The sequence below is a fragment of the Hippocampus guttulatus genome, chromosome 2, assembly GCF_054856545.1.
Source record: "Hippocampus guttulatus isolate MCC_2025c chromosome 2, RoL_Hgut_1.0, whole genome shotgun sequence".
NCBI lineage: Eukaryota > Metazoa > Chordata > Actinopteri > Syngnathiformes > Syngnathidae > Hippocampus > Hippocampus guttulatus.
The window spans coordinates 5,450,912-5,470,527 of NC_141262.1; the positions used below are offsets into that span (position 1 = coordinate 5,450,912).

The 19,616-nt window shown below is 42.3% G+C and overlaps 1 protein-coding gene and 2 pseudogenes across 2 annotated transcripts; 1 reads left to right on the top strand and 2 right to left on the bottom strand.

Annotated features, from left to right (window-relative positions):
• Nucleotides 1-1,436: 1,436 nt before the first annotated feature.
• LOC147208291 (ADP-ribose glycohydrolase MACROD1-like) lies at nt 1,437-3,155 on the bottom strand (annotated as a pseudogene).
• Nucleotides 3,156-6,279: 3,124 nt separating this feature from the next.
• Nucleotides 6,280-16,902, top strand: LOC147208292 (fermitin family homolog 3-like). Its single transcript, XM_086132602.1, is given in 17 exon segments — nt 6,280-6,433; nt 7,091-7,215; nt 7,937-8,170; nt 10,199-10,243; nt 10,246-10,314; nt 11,235-11,403; nt 11,565-11,667; nt 11,766-11,873; nt 12,041-12,114; nt 12,116-12,173; nt 12,326-12,372; nt 13,547-13,671; nt 14,302-14,408; nt 14,490-14,708; nt 15,315-15,439; nt 16,191-16,332; nt 16,457-16,902. Coding segments are annotated over 16 exon segments (1,929 nt in total). The 5' UTR covers nt 6,280-6,433; nt 7,091; the 3' UTR covers nt 16,637-16,902.
• Nucleotides 15,125-19,314, bottom strand: LOC147208293 (tRNA 2'-phosphotransferase 1-like; annotated as a pseudogene). The gene is made up of 6 exons (XR_015100313.1): nt 19,260-19,314; nt 17,900-18,069; nt 17,511-17,796; nt 17,318-17,428; nt 17,149-17,235; nt 15,125-16,280 (listed from the first exon to the last, which is right to left on the bottom strand). The product of XR_015100313.1 is annotated as a tRNA 2'-phosphotransferase 1-like (transcript).
• Between the last annotated feature and the right edge of the window lie 302 nt (nt 19,315-19,616).

Consider the following 19,616-nt stretch of genomic DNA (forward strand, 5'->3'; position numbering starts at 1 on the left):
TTTCAGCTGAATGACACTTGACTTTACTGGTGCTCTTGCCATTTGCCTCGCTGTAAAATCTCTTGTAAAAACAAGCCCAACACACAAGAGTTGTCATCACGGACACAAATTACCATCACATGCTGTATACAAGCACATAATCCCCTCTGTTTGTGTGCACTTTTAATGTTTGCCTACACGCGCAGCGGTGATGCGGCAAATGAGAGTGAACGATCCACACGTTCACTTGGATGTTGGCACCTGCTGACAGTCAGCTGCCAAATGGAGATATATCCTTCTCTGCTACAGTCTCATCATCAAGCCTCATTTAGGCATGCTGGCCCGCCTTTCCCCTCCCTTGACGCACTCCTGTGCCAAGACAGATTCGATCTCTCCCAAATGCGCGAACAGCCGTTTGGGGACGCTGAGCGGCTGATGAGCGGGTTATCACCGCCATCTAACGGTGGCTTGAATGCAGTGTTTCACAACTTGACTTGAGCAGGACATTGGATAAAAATCTCACCCAACTCCACCAAAGTAAAATGTCACAAAAGTATACATACGGAGATGATGATGATGATGACCGTGTTTCAATTTAATGGTGTAAAAAGTGGGCCTGTTCAGTTGAACACAAAGCTTCTGTTCTTCAACGGGTGAATACGCAGGTTAATTGCACCCTCGGCCATTTGGTTGAAGATCATTACACTCTTTTATTAGTCATTATGACTCGCTGGCATAAATAGATGGTAGATGATCAATGATATATTATTTGTGGTAAATAAATTACTTTTTCAGATCAAACAAAGAGCCTGTACAGTGAATTCAGAGATTTGTCTGAACATAATTACAATACAATACAATGCATCTCAACAAGTCAGTTGCTGAAAACATTTGAAATCACTGAGAAACCATTTCAGCTTTCCTGATAAAAAGGCACTTGAACGTCTGGCATTAATCAGCCCTCCCCCACCAAGTAATTTCTACCAATGGAGTGTGGGATTATTTAACTAGCTAGAAGCAAAACCCCAAACACGCATCTTCCCAGGACGACAGAATTTATAGAATAGCTCATTATCGTGATTTAAATTGCCACAAGAGGAGGTGATGCCGCAGACCAACCCGCCGGCAGAGACGAACCCTGCCCTGGTAGGCGGGGCTCGTCAGAAAACCCAACAACAACTTGGTGGGATATATTCCAAGCACCGGTGACCGCAAGTGGACATCGTTTGGTGCTCCAAAGTCAGCAAGTATAAGCTGCTAGACAAAGTAGCATCCAATTTTCAGCAAGCCATGCCTTCATATATTAAGCAGACACACCCAGCGCATTTGAGAGCAGCTACAGAGCTTGATTTTGTTTGACTATTTTTAAGCCTCATTTTATACATACGAGCCCATGCTTTTTTTTAAATCATTCAGATTTGACAAAAAGGTTCAGAACACTTTCCTCTGTAGTATGTCAAATTTAGACAACATTTACAGTATCACATACCTGCATTGACAAGGGCATCTACCTCCAGTACTGTGATGTTGCCCCTGTAGACCGATATTTTCCCATCAAGCTTTTGATTCCTGGGATAGTGACTCACTTCAGGACAATCTGACACGGAAACGTACAAGACCAAGTATGTACAGTAACTGGTAAATGACACCATTGATAGCGCAATACTTGTAATAAAAGGAATTGTGTTTGCGGACAGACCTCCAGCGTGAGTCCAAACTGGGATATCGTCCAGTCGTACAGAGTCAGTCCTGTAGTATTTGCGTCTGACCTCCACAGGCTGAGACAGCAGGAATTCTGAGAGAAACAATGGAACAGATTTAGAACAATTTTAACAGATTTCACGAAGATATTATGTTCTACCCTGATTACGGACTCCTCCCACATTCCAAAAATAGGTTCGTTGACAACTCTGAGGACAAAATGGTTTTAAAAAAAAAAGGAAATGCAATGAGAATCCCTTCCACATTATGCCTTTGTGGTTTTTGGTTGGTTAAGATTTGAGTGTCTACTTGCTTTTACTCATTAATGTTGACAATGCAATGTTCCCCCATATATTCGCAATCAGACTTACCAATTCCATCATTACTCACTGGGTAAAGCACCGCTTTCCCAGTCCTTATAAGGTACAATGAGCTTGACTCCGATGTCAAGTTTTTCGAGTCATATACAGTTTCATACTGCACTGGTCTTGGTTTACCTTATGTTCTCAGAAAAACACAGTGAGTGAATGGAGCGATCAATTATTGCCGAAAGCCACTCTAAAATATCCACATACTTTCCTTCATTATTGCCCATTCCCTTTCCTTGACAATCGTGCCATGTTTTTGCATTATAATCAATGATTCAGTACAGTACAAGGTATGTAAAGCCTAATTAACCGATACACGGTCACCGTTTTTCTGTTGCAGAGTCGGCAGATATAGGGTGCTATCACTGTGTGTTTTTGTGGTACAGTATCGCTTTGCCTTGGTGAGAAGGAAACTGTCTTGAAGTGAGTTTAGGAGCTTCGGATTGTGCTTTGTCACCATCATGTGGTATCTATGGACAATTACAAACCTTTTGGGGTGCTCAATTATTCAGTCTGACACTGGCACTGATTATTTCATTTCTACGGTTTTCCAATTCCAAACGTTTCACATTTCATGTCGGAAAGACCAGTAAGACGATGACTCTTGAAAGGTGCACCAGTCAACCTCACATTTGATCTCCTTCCAGTCGCCCTCGGTGGAGTTCAGGTCAGCTTTCATGGCTGCCATCGTCCCAGTATGGAGAGCCGCTGTCAGCACGCCGGTGCCAATGACAGTGGCCAACCTAACACGCTTCCCTGGCGGACAAGAGAACCGAGTCTCCCGGGTGGACTTCCCGCGGGTTGCTGTGGTGGTTGTAAAGTTCGCGGTGTTAATATGGCTGGGGACGGGACTTGTCGCTGGCTTGGGTCCCAGCTGGAAACTTCCAGGAGTTAAAATAATATGTTTGAACCTGACACCGGTGGCAGCCACACGGGACACGGGACCCTCGACGAACAGTAGCGGGGTTCTTATTCGTGAAAGTAGGCTTAGTATGTATGTCGCCATGTCTCACTTGGTAGTAGGACGTTTTATTCAAGCTCCACAGAGCTTTCGTTTGTGTCAAATACAAGTCCAGACGCCTCGCTTCGCTTTCGTTAGCCTACTTCTGCATCTCATGTGCCATTTTTTTTGTTTTGGTTCTGTGGAATGTACCATTACACTTAAGGGTGGGGGTGTCGAGACAGGGATTAGAATTGATCGATTAATGCGACCTATATTTTTCAGTTTAATGTGAAAGGTGTTTATTTGCTCACGAATTGAACTCTAAATCATGCTTTATAAAACTCCGAATCAAAGGGACCCACGGAGAGAAACTGGTGAACCCTTTAAGTACTTTAGGAAATTTGGCGACCGGCGAGTTGCCAACACACAACACAAAAACAAAATAAACAAGTAAAAGGAATATGCCGTGTTTTTTTTTAACACGGGTTGGAAATGTTTTGCTCAAAGTGTATACACACACACACACATATATAGCGTTTTTTGGCCACGACATTGGTCAAAGGAGAAGTATCTGTGCTTGGTGGTTGCGCCTTCTCGGCAGCACGCCTGTACCAGCACAGATTTTGATTGGGAGGAATGTCGGCGCCATTGACTGTCGGTGCTGGACAGACCTGGGGCGCTTGTGTTTTTTGCGCCTGTAATGGGCAGCATTTTTCACCGCCCCGTTTTGTTCAGTGGATATGTCGGCGCTGTTGGACAGTCGGCGTTGGTGCGGCTGGATGGATGGCTGCTGAAGTTGAGGATGAGGAGAGAGGAGCGTTGGCGCAGAGCCCCGATGCGTATTTGGAACTGAGAGTCGCCGCTTGGAATTGAAATGGATTTCCAATGGATGCTACAGCTTCTGTTTGACTTTGAAACTTAGATTGTAGCCGACGTGTGCACATTTTGAGCATGACGTCTCTGATCCACTGGTTAAAGGACACTTTGAATCTCTCCTCTTTCATCTCAAACTGCTTCAAACAACAAAGCGTGTGACGGAAAAGTGGTTAGGACTGCACGACTGTCCGTGTTTTATGTTATGTGTTGTGTTTATTATTTTACTTTAACTGTTTTGTTAAGCGCTTTGTTACAGCTGCCGCTGTTGTGAAAGTGCTATATAAATCAGCATGTATGTATTCTTATTCTTATTTTGGGTGAGCTTGTATGAGGCAATCGCCACCAGCATTTCTTGGTTTTGGCAGGAGTACCTGCAAGTGACACTCGAGCATCATCTTGCTGATGTTTTTTTTCTTTTTCTATTTTATGCCCCCAACTCTTAAAGCCTTTTCGACGACATGTCCAGATATCCAAAAATAAACTTCGGCCAGATTTGTGATTGAGGCATAATGGAACAAACTACTCAGGAATGTAATAGAGGGGGGTGGCGGGGCAAAAAAGGTCGACCAACGAAAGATCCGCACAGGATCGACCGGCGAGATTAATCTTGTTGTTGCTGTTCATGCTCTATGAGCAGTGCGTGATCTGCAGGATGGGCACGGAGATCAACTGGTTAGCACGTCCGCCTCACAGTGCGGGGATGCCGGGTTCGCTTCCGGCTTCGGCCTTCCTGTGTGGCGGTTGCATGTGCGTCCTGTGCCTGCATGGCTTTTCTCTGGGTACTGCAGTTTCCTCCCACATTCCAAATACATGTGTGGCAGGTTTATGGAACACTCTAAATTGTGGCCAGGTGTGATTATGAGTGCAAAAGGTTGTTCGTCTATGTGTGTCCTGCGATTCGCTGGCAACCAGTTCAGGGTGTACCTGCTTACTGCCCAAAGACAGCCGGGATAGGGTTCAGCACACCCGCGACCCTTGTGACAATAAGCTGATTAGTAAATGGATGGATCGATGGGGCATGTTTGGAAAATATTCATTTTGTTTTTTTGAATAAATCGTTTTCTTATAATTTGCAGAAGCTGAATGCTGCCGCACCAGGAAGCATGAAACATATCATATAAATATGTGAAATTGTCATGTTAAAACAGGAAAATGATCATCTAAGCATGTGATCCTTATCATGTGCAAATGTGAAAACTATCATGTAAAAATTTGAAACTGATCATGTAAAAACATAAAAAGTACAAAATGTGACAAAGTTGGCCTCACGAAGGACTCCCCAATTTCTGTTGTGACCTTGGTCCCACTTTGCAGCAGGACGCGGAAGCAAGTGCTTCCGAATGCAATGGCACTATACCTGGAATTGGTGAGCTTTTTTTGAAATTGTGGCGTACCAGAAGATTTCCTCAAATGCATGGAGCAAGAACATGAAGGTGTATTTTTACATGATCTATTATTGACAAGTTTTTACTTGATAAGTATCATGTTTTTACATGATCAAGTTTTGTGGGGGGTTTTCCTGGTGTGGCAGCAACCCGCTTCCCTAATAATAAAGATTGAAGAACATCTTTTAAAGTTTCAAATATTGATTTTATTATTTGCCTGTTTATTTTTACTACAAAAACAAACCGAAATAACAGAAATGCTCACAACTTTAAACATAACATTGGGGATTGATCGTGGTGTGTGCTATTTCCTTATTTCTTATGAAGATTAGAAATGAATTCAAATGAATGCAGCATAACATTGGATTTGAATTCGTGACTGACCATTTAGAACTTGTGAGGTTTGTTGTTTAACTATTATAGTACAACTAAGCAAGGATATGACCTATCCTTGCTTAGTTGTACTATAATAGTTAAACCAATTTATTTTGTTACATGTCATCATTAAACATCATTAGATGAATACCATTGTCAAATTGTTATATGAATAAAGATGTATTGTATTGTATTGGAGGGGGGGGGGGTTCTACTTAAGTGTTTTTAGAAAACACACAGGGCACAATACTTCCTGGTATATACACACACACACACACACGCACGCACACACACAGACACACATATATATATATATACATATATATATATATTACAATTAGTATTAGATTAAAAATGTTAACTTCCTCACCTACCCTCCTTCCCTTACTTATACTATAATACTTGAATGGCATATCACATATTGCGTGTATGAATCGATATGTGCTTGTTTAATTCAATTGATTGAAATCGTGTGACAAAATAATTTGGCAATTGCAGGACCACACATTCGCAGCCTATCATCCACAGACCACATCGCAAACTATGTCACCAGCCTGTCACTCAAAAGCTGGAGGCCTACCTCTTGTACATTTCCGCCAGACGGAAACTGACAAAACGAAAAGCGAAAAAAAAAAAAGGAACATGCAACACAGACACAGTTACAGTTACAGCACAGCCCATCCAGCCAAAGAGAGGAGAAACTTCTTCAACACATGTTTACATGACACGGAGTTCTTCACTGATCTGAGAGAGGTGCAATCTTCCCGGTCTCAATTTCTCAAAAGATTGAAGAAAGGAGACTGACGGTATTGTCCTTATATATCTGTTTAAATGTATGTGTATGTGTGTGTGCAGGCCAGACATTGATATTGACTGATTAAAAGGCGTGATGTGTTTGTATTGTTTTGCACATTTGTCTTTTGGATTCTTTCAGGAAGGTCAAATGTTACAATCCCTTCGTATTTAATACTTACTCGAAAACAGATCAACAAAGATGCATTTTAATCTTCCTAAAGAAGGCTAGATATGCCATCTACTCATTGTATGTGAATCATGTCACCGTCAATATCTGTCATTTTGCAGCCTAAGTCTTTCGACAAAAACACACTTACAATCCACACATAGATCTACATTTGTCTTCATATGTTCACATGCAGTAGATGACCTTTTTGGCATTGAATGAATGTTTCGTCTTTGGTGGCTTGAAAAAAGAAAAAAAAGCGGAAGTGTGTTTCCCTGGCGATTGAGGCAGAAGCAGGAAGTGTTTGTCATATTGTACAGGCTCATCCATCAAGTGTGTGTATCATGTGCCTCTGAGTCTCAAAAGTGTACTTAAACTTTGTTTGCTGAATCGTTGCTGTTATCATAAAATGGAAAATGCAATATGCCATGCTTATACGTGTATTGCATGCCACGTGATATAACACAAACAGGTCCCCTTCAATCCCCTTTCTGACACTCAGCATGGCAGTGTGGGACCTGTCCATCACTGTGGAGGACCTTGGGCCTGACGGTCCACCTGTCAGCCTCAGTGTGACCTCTGAGCTCCACGTGGGAGGCGTTATCCTCAAGCTGGTGGAGAAGACACGTGAGTGATCTGTCTCTTTGTCTTAGATGGATGCACACTGTCGATACACTGAATGTACACCGAGAATACAGTACAGTATAAAAACACTTTTAGCTACTTTGAAGAAGTGTCTCACAATCTCTCCTTAGGCAACATCATATACAGTATACTGTATATCTATCTATCTATCTATCTATCTATCTATCTATCTATCTATCTATCTATCTATCTATCTATCTCTCTCTCTCTCTCTCTCTCTCTCTCTCTCTCTCTCTCTCTCTCTCTCTCTCTCTCTCTCTCTCTCTCTCGGTAGATAGATAGATAGATAGATAGACAGATAGATACACACAAAACCAGGCAGTGATCATCTACCTCATGCAACTGGCACCCAAACCCACTCCAGACATCTTGCTTTCGCAACAAAGTGAGAGGAACAAGGTTTCTCTTATGCCCACACTAACACAAGATATTATATTAGTATATTATCTATTAATATAGATAATATATATTTGTCAAATATTGACATTCAATGTTACCACATACCTCATTCTTGAATGGCCATGCCCATGAGCAAGTTTAAAAAAAAACAAATGTGGTCTTTGAGCCCAAACATTTTCCCCACCACTCCTCTAAATAAAACACCTTCATATTATTCAGTGTGCAATGAAATGACATCATAACTGTATTCAAAAATACTGTGTGTGTGTGTGTGTGTGTGTGTGTGTGTGTCTGGGTCCCGCAGAGATGCAACGTGACTGGTCCGACCATGCCCTGTGGTGGGAGCAGAAGCAGCAATGGCTGCTGCGTACATCCTGGACTCTGGAGAAATACGGCATTCGTGCCGATGCCCGTTTGCTCTTTATGCCGCAGCATAAACCCTTAAGACTGGGCCTGCCCAACGGCGTCACCCTGAGGCTTCGTGCCTGCTTCTCCAATCCCGTTTTCCAGACTGTGATGGGCGTCTGCACTCTGCTCAGTGAGTGTGTTATTTTCTTTTATAAATTTATCGGATGCTGCATCCTAATGTGGCGTTAACACATTTCCACGACATAGTGAAAGCTCCTGCTGTGAATAATGGATACCTTGTTTCTTATGCACCACCGAATCAATTTTGTATTGCAAGAGTAAGTGAAGTAAGTTTATTTTATATTCATATGCACAGGATTAGTATCGGTGGAAACCTAATGAGGTATTGTGGGAGGCCAATGAGCACTTGATGTGCATCTCAGTGGAGTTACCCGCGTGATTTGTTCTTATTTGGTTGCAAGAGTTTTGCACCGAATTTGCAAAATGTTTGATAATGATATTATCCATCCATTATCTGAACCGCTTTATGCTGATGAGGGTCGCGGACGTGCTGGAGCCTATTCCAGCTGTCTTCGGGCAGCAGGCGGGTTACACTCTGAACTGGCTGCCAGCCAATTAAAGGGCACACAGAGACGAACGACCATCTGCACTCACACTCACACTCACACCTAGGAACAATTTACAGTGCTCCATTAACCCAGCATGCATGTTTTTGGAACGTGGGAGGAAACCGGAGAACCTGTAGAAAACCCACGCAGGCACGGGGAGAACATATAAACTTCACACGGGAAGGCCGGAGCCAGAATGGAACCCTGTGCCTCCACCCTGAGAGGCCGGTGTGCTAACAAGTCGTCCACCGTGCCGCCGATATTGTTATTATCATACATTATAGTTAATTATACTGTTGCGGATTGGCATGGATGAGGACGCTCACGCAGGTAACCAGTGAGGCAAGGCAGGTGTGCACTCAGCAATTGATTTAAAGAAAACACAATGGCAAACACATTAATTGACAACCAAATCGGGATAAGAGGTTTGAATAATGTATGGATGGAATTCAGCAGCTTGGTGATGAAGTGCTGCTTCCACAAGTGAAAATACAAATGATGCTTTTCCGTGGTCTTATGAGGGTTCACTCCTCTCTTCAAAGTCTAGGCTGTTTCAGAATGTAAAGAACTCGCTTGGTTCCAGCGGCCTGGCTCTGCCCTCTGTCGTCTAATCATTTGCAATGTCCCTGAGGTGTCTTGAATATATAACCTCCTGATCTGGAGTCAGATGCGCCGCCATTGCGGCACAAAGTTTGTGATGATAGCAACCGAAATGAATAAATGGATTGCAATCGGAGACAGCGCTCGCATGACAAAACAGGTTAGAAGTTGCTCCCAACTTCCCTTGCGAGCTGATAGACAAACAAGCGAAAAATCGGTCGTGATTTTTCACAGCCAATTGACTTGAATGTTAAACAGCAATATATATGCATAGTGTTGAGTCCCAATTGACAATGATGTGACTTGAACGCATAACCTTGGATTCTGAGTCACGCAGTCAGACGTTTGGCTAAATTTCCCCCAAGTATTTGTCTTGCGTTTATACATCTGATGGCTGTTATTTCACCGTACCATGGTCAGTTTGAGGTTAAAATTTCAGGTTAGGACAGACCTAATTCCATTTTTCCAATGACATTGCATCAATTATTACCAACAGTTTCTTCTATTCATTTTGCGGTTGTCCTCACTGCTTCCATTTTATTTTATTTTTTATTCAATTCGATTTTGGTCTCTATGTGCTGCCATGCCAATCTAATTTACCCAAAGCCTACGGAATCAGTAATGCTGGCCAATATACAGTAACTTTAACCACATTCGCAATGAGATTGTTTCTTTAACTAAGGAGCTCTCAATCTTTTTACACCAAGTGCCACCCGAAAAAAAATTACTTAGTTATTCAAGTAATACCATCAATGGCCTTTATCCCCATTAGAACTGCCACAAATATAATACAAAGTTGTGAGAAAACCACCCAAGAAATACTTACCGAAGTAACTTTTTTATGTTCATTGAACACAATGAATTATAAAAACGGCCCTGGTGTGACTTGACGGTCTTCTGAACTGGAGTCGGGCACTAACATCTTTTAAGCAGAAAACATATAAAGGTATGAAATGAATTTTACAGTTTGGCACATTTGGCCTCCGCAGATATCCGTCACCCAGAGGAGCTCTCGCTGCTTCGGCCAGTAGAGGAGAAAAAAAGAAGAAAGAGAAAAATTCGACAGAGGAGATTTTTGACCTGACTGCGGTGCCCCTCTCCTCAGGTAATCATCTTTGTTATAAATGTACTGGAGCCAAATCCGTGTGATTTTGGGAGGGAGGCAGGGTACGCCCTCGACTCCTTACCAAGAAATCACAAGGCACATATAAAAGTCAAGTCAAGTCAAGTCAGCTTTTATTGTCAAATATGCTCTATGTGTAACATACAGCACAGATGAAATTACTTTCCTCTCTCAACCACAGTGCAAACATGTAAAAGCTATTTACACTGAAATTAACACCTATGCAGTAGCTGTTTCTGGCAATGTGCAATATATGAATGCTAAACATAACAAACTTACATAACGAATGGCATGACACATCACCGATTCCATTTGTATGGGGAATTTACAGTATGGGGGCGGCCCGGTAGTCCAGTGGTTAGCACGTCGGCTTCACAGTGCAGAGGTGCCGGGTTCGATTCCAGCTCCGGCCTCCCTGTGTGGAGTTTGCATGTTCTCCCCGGGCCTGCGTGGGTTTTCTCCGGGTGCTCCGGTTTCCTCCCACATTCCAAAAACATGCATGGCAGGCTGATTGGATGCTCTAAATTGTCCCTAGGTGTGAGTGTGGGCGTGGATGGTTGTTCGTCTCTGTGTGCCCTGTGATTGGCTGGCAGCTGATTCAGGGTGTCCCCCGCCTACTGCCCGGAGACGGCTGGGATAGGCTCCAGCACCCCCCGCGACCCTAGTGAGGATCAAGCGGTTCGGAAAATGGATGGATGGATGGATTTACAGTATGTTGCGGGGTCACCCACTGTAGAAGACAAACTAATCCTTAACTTAAAAGAAAGCCAAAATAATTGCAACAAGGTTCCCTCAAATAATACGATAAAATAAAATATTCTTTACTGTGTAAACATAGCTTAAAAATGAACATTGTCAACCGTGTTTTCAGAATCACTTTTTGCATTATTCTTGGTTTGCAGCATCTCGACCCAGTTTGTACAACGGCGCGCCCATTCATTTTGCCGGCTCGCCTCAGTTGGAGGCTATTTACAAGATGTTGTCAAGCCCCCAGCCTCCTCCTGCCCCTGAAGTCCTAACCAAGCAGTACCGCCCAGCCAGCATTGTGGACAAGGCCCACATCAACGGCAGGTACCCTCACCGTACATGCATGTTTCTGTGTTGAACGGAATATGTCATAAAATGACCTGACTGCGGAGTAGGGCGCCCGCCTCCATTTGCTTATCCCTGCTATATCAAATGAATGGACGTGATCTTATGATGACATATTACGCTGTAACGTTTTCCCTCAGGTGGTTAGATTCGTCCCGCTGTCTCATGCAGCAGGGCATCCAAGAAAATGACAGACTGTGGCTTCGCTTCAAATATCTTGCCTTCTATGATATCGAACCCAAGGTGTGTCTGCCTGTCTGTGTTGTTATCAAGTTTGTGTTGGTAGTGTCCTTTCCATCTCTCAGAATCCGTGCTCAGGAGGGACACTTATATATTTTCAGTATGATGTGGTGCGTCTGACCCAGCTGTATGAACAGGCTCGCTGGGCCATATTGTTGGAGGATATTGACTGCACAGAGGAGGAGATGATGCTGTTTGGAGCTTTACAGGTAGCGCCCAATGCTGCAGCCTGCGAGGTGTAAAAAAAAAAAAAAATCTTGAAAAGATGAATGTTAATCTGCCCATTTACAGAATCCATATCAGACGGTTTCAAGCAGATGTTACGGTGTGTGTGTGTATTTACAACCTGGTATGCATTTAAAATCTGCTGTTGCAGTATCACATCAGCAAGGTGTCACTGTCAGAGACTCAGACAATGAACTCGGCCTCAGCCATGGACGACCTTGAGTCAACTTCAATCCCTGGAGGTTAAGATGGAGGGCGAGAGCAGCTCTGCCTCCGAAATGCTGGTCAGACACGATGAATGCATAATGCTGTCTTTCATTCAAAGTCATCAGCCTTCTGCGCAATTAAGAATTCAAATAACGACGCCAGGCAACTAAAACATTTTTGTGTTTGTTGTTTTGTTTTGTTTTTTCAAAATTGTTTTCATTTTCTACAGGATAACATGACCGCACCAGAACTTCATGATTACTTGAAAATTTTCAGGTACTCGTTGATACTTGCTTACATGCTATTTGTACCTTGCAACTTAAACCCAAGAAAACAATCACCCACTATTTGTGGGGGTGAGGAACAAGCCCAATAAGGAAAAAAAAACCCCAAAAGAAATTAAGACCCAGTATGCAAAGCTCGTCTCTCAGTCGAGATCACTTCAGCATAGTTTCATGGGGACCAACTCCTATTTAGACAGGACATTGGGGCCATCTTGTGGCATTTTGGAGTGTTACAAAAATAGCTTTAAAAACATCCAATTGCAAACAGCACAGTTTTAGTACAGCGCAAGGGTGTCCGAACTTTTTCTTGCAAGGGTCATATACTCAAAAATGAAAAGAAATAATGTGTCAAGACACTGAATGACAGACAAAATGACAGTCCAACAACATGCAGAATGCGGTTGGAATGATAACTTCATCTGGAGGACAACGAGGCAAGAATTTAAAAAAAATTAATGATAGATTCTGCAAAAATTGATTTTTTTTTAACATGTTGGAGAAAAATTGTCTTTTTGAAGAACATTTTTGTGCGATGTCGTCGATGGGAAATGCCGTCAACACTTTTGGTTCCTCTGCTACCTGGGGAACCCTTTCTCCAAATGGTTGAAAAGTTTCAGTTATGAATATCCACCAAGATGATAAGGGCCAAAATTAAATGAACAACTCCAAGTCGGCACGTTTGAAAAGGCGTCATTTGCCCTAAAAACTCGTCTTAAATTGCTCAAATTGAACATGATCCGTGAGAAGAGCCATATGGGCAGGAGAATAGGTCATGTACCATATTTTAGTCTGCGATTGTTTTGAGATGTTTTTGTTATGTAGACTTTTAGGGGCCTTTGAGTCACATATTTTTAAAAAGAATACTTGAAAAAGATAGCCACTTGTTACCTTGATACTTTGACACCTTTAATTTATATAACACGGTAAAACAATGCACTGTTGTAAAATGCAAGCAAATGATATGGTTCATGTTTATTTTAGACTATACCGTGCGCGCTGGCAAAAAAAAAAAGAATAGCGGGCCGCAAATTGGATACTCCTGCTATGGAGCATATCTTTCTCAATAGATATCCAATTGTAATACAGAAACTCATATACATTTTTTTTTTTTTTTACCTTCTCAAGTCAAAACCAATGGACAACACAATATTATTGATGTGTTTTAGGCCAAAGAGGTTGACTCTGAAGGGATACAAGCAGCACTGGTTCAAATTCCAGGACACCTCTATTTCCTATTTCAAGAGCAAAGAGGACAGCATCGGAGAGCCTATTCAACAGATTAACCTCAAAGGTACAAAGCTCTAGCGCAGGGGTGGGCATACTACGGCCCACGGGCCAAATCCGGCCCCTTGGTCTTTTTAATCCGGCCCGCCAAAGGTTGGTACACAATTAAGGTTCGATGTCAATGACTGCATTCATTTCATTTGGACTTGTAATGACAGGCATTTCAACGCCAGGTGGCACAGTTACTCGAAGTTGCAGAGCATTGGGAGGAAGGGGGAGACGATACGGAAGCCCGCAGTAGCGCCAAGTCAAGCAAATCCCGTTCGATACGACGGAATAATGTACTCTTAAAGTCTGAAAAACGTGCCAAAAAATGCAAAATACTGCTTTTTAAATAAAGAAATCCAATTAATAATATGTTGAATTTAGTTCACCCTTTTGATCCGGCCCTCCATAATATTTTCTGGTTCTCATGTGGCCCTATGCAAAAAATAATTGCCCACCCCTGCTCTAGCGTGAAAGCGAATTCTGACGCAGAAAAGCATTTGAGTTTATGCCAAGCGGGACGTGAAACGTACCGTGCATCCTGTAGTTAATTTGAATAAACATTGACGTTCCTTGAACCACATTGTTGGCATGATACAGCACGAAATGAATGTGAATCAAGTTGTAGTGTCGACCATCATTTGACACATAGGCTGTGAAGTGGCGCCAGATGTCAACATGGCAGCTCAGAAATTCCTCATCAGGCTGCTGATACCTGCTCCTGAGGGGATGAACGAAGTCTATCTCCGCTGTGAAAATGTGAGACCAAACACCAAATGTATCTCGTTCTCTCAAGGTTTGATCAGCCAGAATCATCTCTGTGTCTTTGGCCTGTAAGAGGAACAGTACGCACGGTGGATGGCTGCATGTCGCCTGGCCTCCAAAGGCAAAAGCCTGGCAGACAGCAGCTTCCAGAGCGAGATACGCAGCATCCGCTCCTTCTTAGCCATGAAAAACACCAGCTCAAGTTCTCATGGCAACGCTGCCGCGACCGACGAAAGCATAAACACGCTCAGTTTGGTGTCACCTCGCTACCATAAAAAGTACAAAACCAAACAGGTGGGGAAAGAGCTAAATGGTTTAAAACTTGATGTCGGAGCAGCCAATGTTATTTATTATTCGTGCCTGAACTGTGATGTTTATCATCATTATGTGAATTTATGACAAGCTATCAAAAAAAGGACTTTTATATAAATGTATAGATAGATACAGACACACACACACACAGTATATATAAGGACATTTTGATTTATGTAAACATAACTAGCCTCCAAAAACCCAACTAGTATATTCATAGGCCTACCGTTTGAATAACAGTATATTTTACTCATCAGTAGTAATAGCTCAATAAATTATAATCTTGAATCTTATTATGCTTTTTAAGGCTTCACAAAAAGCAGCAGTTTGACAGCTATTTGAATTAAACTCATTTTAAAGCAGGCATTTTGGCAGACAAAGAAAACGCATATTTTGCCTTGATTTGAGATATAGATTTATTCTTAGTGATTTTATCATTTTTGCACAGAATAAAAATACACCTCTCATTTTGCTCTTTCATATTGCACGTGTTGATTTATGGGACATTGACGGACTGAAGGTAATTGCAGGTAAATGGTAAATGTAACTCATTTTGCCATTTCACTCTGTGTGTTTGTGTCTATGCAGCTGACCCCTCGTATTCTGGATGCGTGCCAGAATGTGGCTCAGCTCTCACTGGTGGATGCAGTCTTGCGCTTCCTGCAGATCTGGCAGGCCCTGCCCGACTTTGGCCTCTCATATGTCGTAGTCAGGTTCCATCACACATTTGTTTGCAAGCTTTTTAATCATTTAAATGAAAGCAGGACCGTATTGGCCCGAATATAAGACGGCCCTGATTATAAGATGACCCCCCTTTTTCAAAACTTTGAAAAAAGACTTTTTGAACACCAAATTCATTTCTATACAGAAAATAATTACAGTACATCTGAAACAAATGATTATAACAATATATTTGAGAGAAAAAGCATGTTATTTTGCCTCATTCAAATCTTAATATCTGAACATTTAAATATGCAAACTAAAGTGCAATCACATTCGTAAATGAATGGCATCTGGTTTCTGAAATGTAAATGACATCATAACTTCTCCTCAGTTGCCGGTTAACCTGGCCAATCTATGACCCACTTTTCTCCAGATTGTCACTACGTTTCTCCATTTTCTGTTATCTCTTCTATTATTTTCTTCTCTTTTCTTTCTTACCGCTATTTTTCTTCTTCGTGCTACCGCTATTTTTATTTTTATTCTTCGTGACAGGGGTTCGCTTTGGCCTGGGGAGTCAAGTTCAGCATTTGCTTCAATGATATGGGGCGGCATCTAGCGTCGTGAATGGCTATAATGTCTAGACCCCGAATATAAGACGACCCCCACTTTTTCAATCTTATTTCAATGCAAAAAAACACCGTCATATATTCGGGCCAATACGATACTGTGATCCCAAAGTTTTTAAATCAATGAGGACTTGACAGAATGAGGAGGAAATAAATTGTTTTTCTTGTCGGACAGGTTCAAAGGAAGCCGTAAAGACGAGGTACTCGGCCTCGCTCCCAACCGTCTTATCCGCATCGACCTGGGTGTGGGCGACGTGGTGAAGACCTGGCGGTACAACAACATGAAGCAGTGGAACGTCAATTGGGACATTCGACAGGTCTGAAAAGTCCACCAGCCATCACTATAATTATGAGCATTACAGTGAAACACTAATGATTTATTCTGTGGGGAAAAAATATGCGATCGCTGCTGTTGGTTGTGTGGTTTCAACCACATCACAGGTGGCAATAGAGTTTGAGGGGAACATCAACATCGCCTTCAGCTGCGTGACGGACGACTGCAAAATTGTTCACGTGTTCATCGGGGGCTACATCTTCATGTCGACGCGCAGCCGTGACAAGAGCGACAAGCTCAACGAGGAGCTCTTCCACAAGCTGACTGGAGGACACGAGGCGCTCTAGATTCTAATACACCAAACAATCTTAATCGTTTTCGATTGTAGGCAAAAAAAAACATGACATATGCATTTTCATTCCAGTCTGCCAAATGTCAAAAGATAAAAAGCAACAAAGAAAACATTACACACCCCTCACGACCAATGTATAGTACACTTACCTCATTGTTACTAGCTCAACACAAATAGCAAATGAATTCCGTGTGAGAAAACAAACAGATGTCAACAGCAAATGTTCACCACTTACACATTTAATAAAATAAATTGAGCGCATTTCATTCTTATATGTGTTCATACCCTCTTTGTCAAGGCATCTGGTGCCATTGCCATTTTCACAAAGTGATATGCTGAACATTCCTCTCAGGTAATTTTAGCTCTGCCTATTATTATTATTATTCATTGAAGACTATTATTGTCTGTAGGTGTGAATGAGAGTGTGAATGCTGGTTTGTCTATACTGTATGTGCCCTGAGATTGACTGTCCCTCCCCAAAGTCAGCTGCTAAAGGCTCCAGCTCACCCGAGATCCGAAAGCGGATTAGCGATAGAGAAAACGGATGCACTTGTTGAACGGTCTTCTGTTGGCATCACAGCGGCAGGATCCTCCCTAAAAAGAAAAGACAACACCTGCTCACCGTCAGGATAGAAAAACGACACACAATTGACACATACAGTATGGTGTCTCTTACTCGTAGGCCTGAGTTGTATGGCTCGGCTAAAGTATGTCGTGGGAAGTTTCCCTTCGATGTTCCCTGTTGTCAACAACACATGGTTCTCTGACCAGAAGAACTCAATCCCATCTGTGCAGTCATATTCAGTCAGGTCCATTTTTTTAAATGAGATTACCTGCACAGGATGTCAATCAACTGTGTGTCATCTTACCAGCAAGCGCCTTGGGTACATCAATAAATATAGCGAGATCACAGTCTTTCCTCATACCTGGTTAAAAATGTGTGTGTGTGTGGGGGGGGGGGGGGGGGGGGGTCAAAACACTTATTACGCCGTCTTCTTGTGGCAAGCCTGGGGCCAGATGAATGTGTGTCCTCCTCATGCGACTCAAACCCTGCTCCTGGATGGAGCTCCAGTTGCACATGTAGGACCCATGAACAGCCTCGGCAGGACAGTCGGGAGAACCGGTCAAAACAGGTTTCAGCTCCAGATCCGTTACCTAGCCACAAACATTCGAGCGGGATTAAAATTGCATTCATTAAAAACGGGTGCGCTGGGGATTCCTAGATCTAATATATGCAGGAAGCCGAGTTTAACTTTACCTGTATTGTGTGTCCCTGATTGGCTCGAATTTGCAAGCGGCCATTTTCTGGGTGAGGACGAAGCTTAAAACGCTGCTTGTCATTTGTGGCCACCACTCTCTCAAAATCCTCCAGTTTGTATGAGCGAAACTGCGGGCAAACCAAGACATCGTCCACAAACACGTAGCCATCTATGAAGAGTTCATATGACTTTGGGACACATGACTGCAGAAGTTGTACTAATCACCATTGGTACAATAAATTAAATTAAAAGTCATTACACTGCATTTTTCTCCACTGCTTATGTGGGCTGAATGATTTTGAAAAATGATGTAATGTTTTTTCCTCAAAATTGTGATTTAATATGCAATCATTTATTCAAGACCTTCTTCCCATGTATTTAACAAACACACACAATAAATTAATGCATATTACAAAAAAACATCAGATTTATAATTTTTCATTTATAATTGTTTTGGTTTTGTAGATTAGGCCCCTGGATTCAAACCCGAAACCTCAGAACAGTATAACATTTGCACTAACCAGTAGGCAACCATGCTACAATAAATAAGACATTTTACACAGTTCTTGTATTGGATGCTGATAGGGGAAGAGTGGCCTCCTCTTCCCCGCGTGTTCGTTGAATTTCGGACGAGGAGAATGTTGGTGAACCAAATAAAGGCTGGAGGCGATGAACAGTTCCTTCAAAGGGTTTACTCTATTTTTCTGCAGTTTACGAATCGATTCGGGCTCCAGATTTGAATCAGGAAGCGTAAAAGAAAAACATTCATGAGATTATATAGAGACAATATGATAATGAGAGGCGGGGAGGTACGCCTCTCATGCAAATCGCAGAAACAAAGAAAGTAACATGTCATTCGACCCGGTGTGGCTGGAAGAAGTTGGGAGTGGTGAGGTGAGACCAGACCACCACTACCCACCATTTGGTGTGATTGCAGGAACACAGATACTTGAGATAACAGTTCCTCTTTTGATGTTAAACATGTCCTGTGGAGGGGGGCCCTAAAGTGGTGGGGGTCGAGGGGCACTAAAGGTGATTGTAAACCCAGTGAGCAGGAAATACCTTCAACAGCATTCTACATTGTTTCTTTCAAGTGTCTGAACAAACACAACTAACAGAGAGGAACAACACCTTAACCATCAAACCTAACTAAGAAGAGAGGAATAATACAAGAGTATTCCATTTCTAGGAGATGATTGTTACAAGGACGCCAAGCTACGCTGTGGGCATGGGAAGGTTATACAGCATGACTAAATATGAGCAGAATACAGACTTCAATACCATTGGGTTCTGTAGGTGCATTGTAATTTTCGGCCATTCAGTTGAGAAAGAGAAGTACAGGTAGGTGTTTTCACTCACCTGAACTTAAATGTAGACCCATTTGGGTGGCACCGTGACGAAGAGCATAGGACATCGATTTAGACAACCTGACGTCTCTGTCCTGGCAGGGGAAAGCAAATCAGTTTTTTTTAATTAAAATACGTCAAATTATTTAGTTGGATATATGAAAGCTCTCCAATGACCAAACTATTCAAGTTAATTAAATTCAGACAACACACAACATATCATCAGCAACATTCAACAGATTCATACCTGGTGTGAATCTCTCATAAAAGACGATTTGATTGGTATCACGATACATGGGATGCGTTAAGATTCTAGGACAGTACAAATGTAATGATTCGATTCGGCTCACAGTAGATTTGTTTTGTTTTT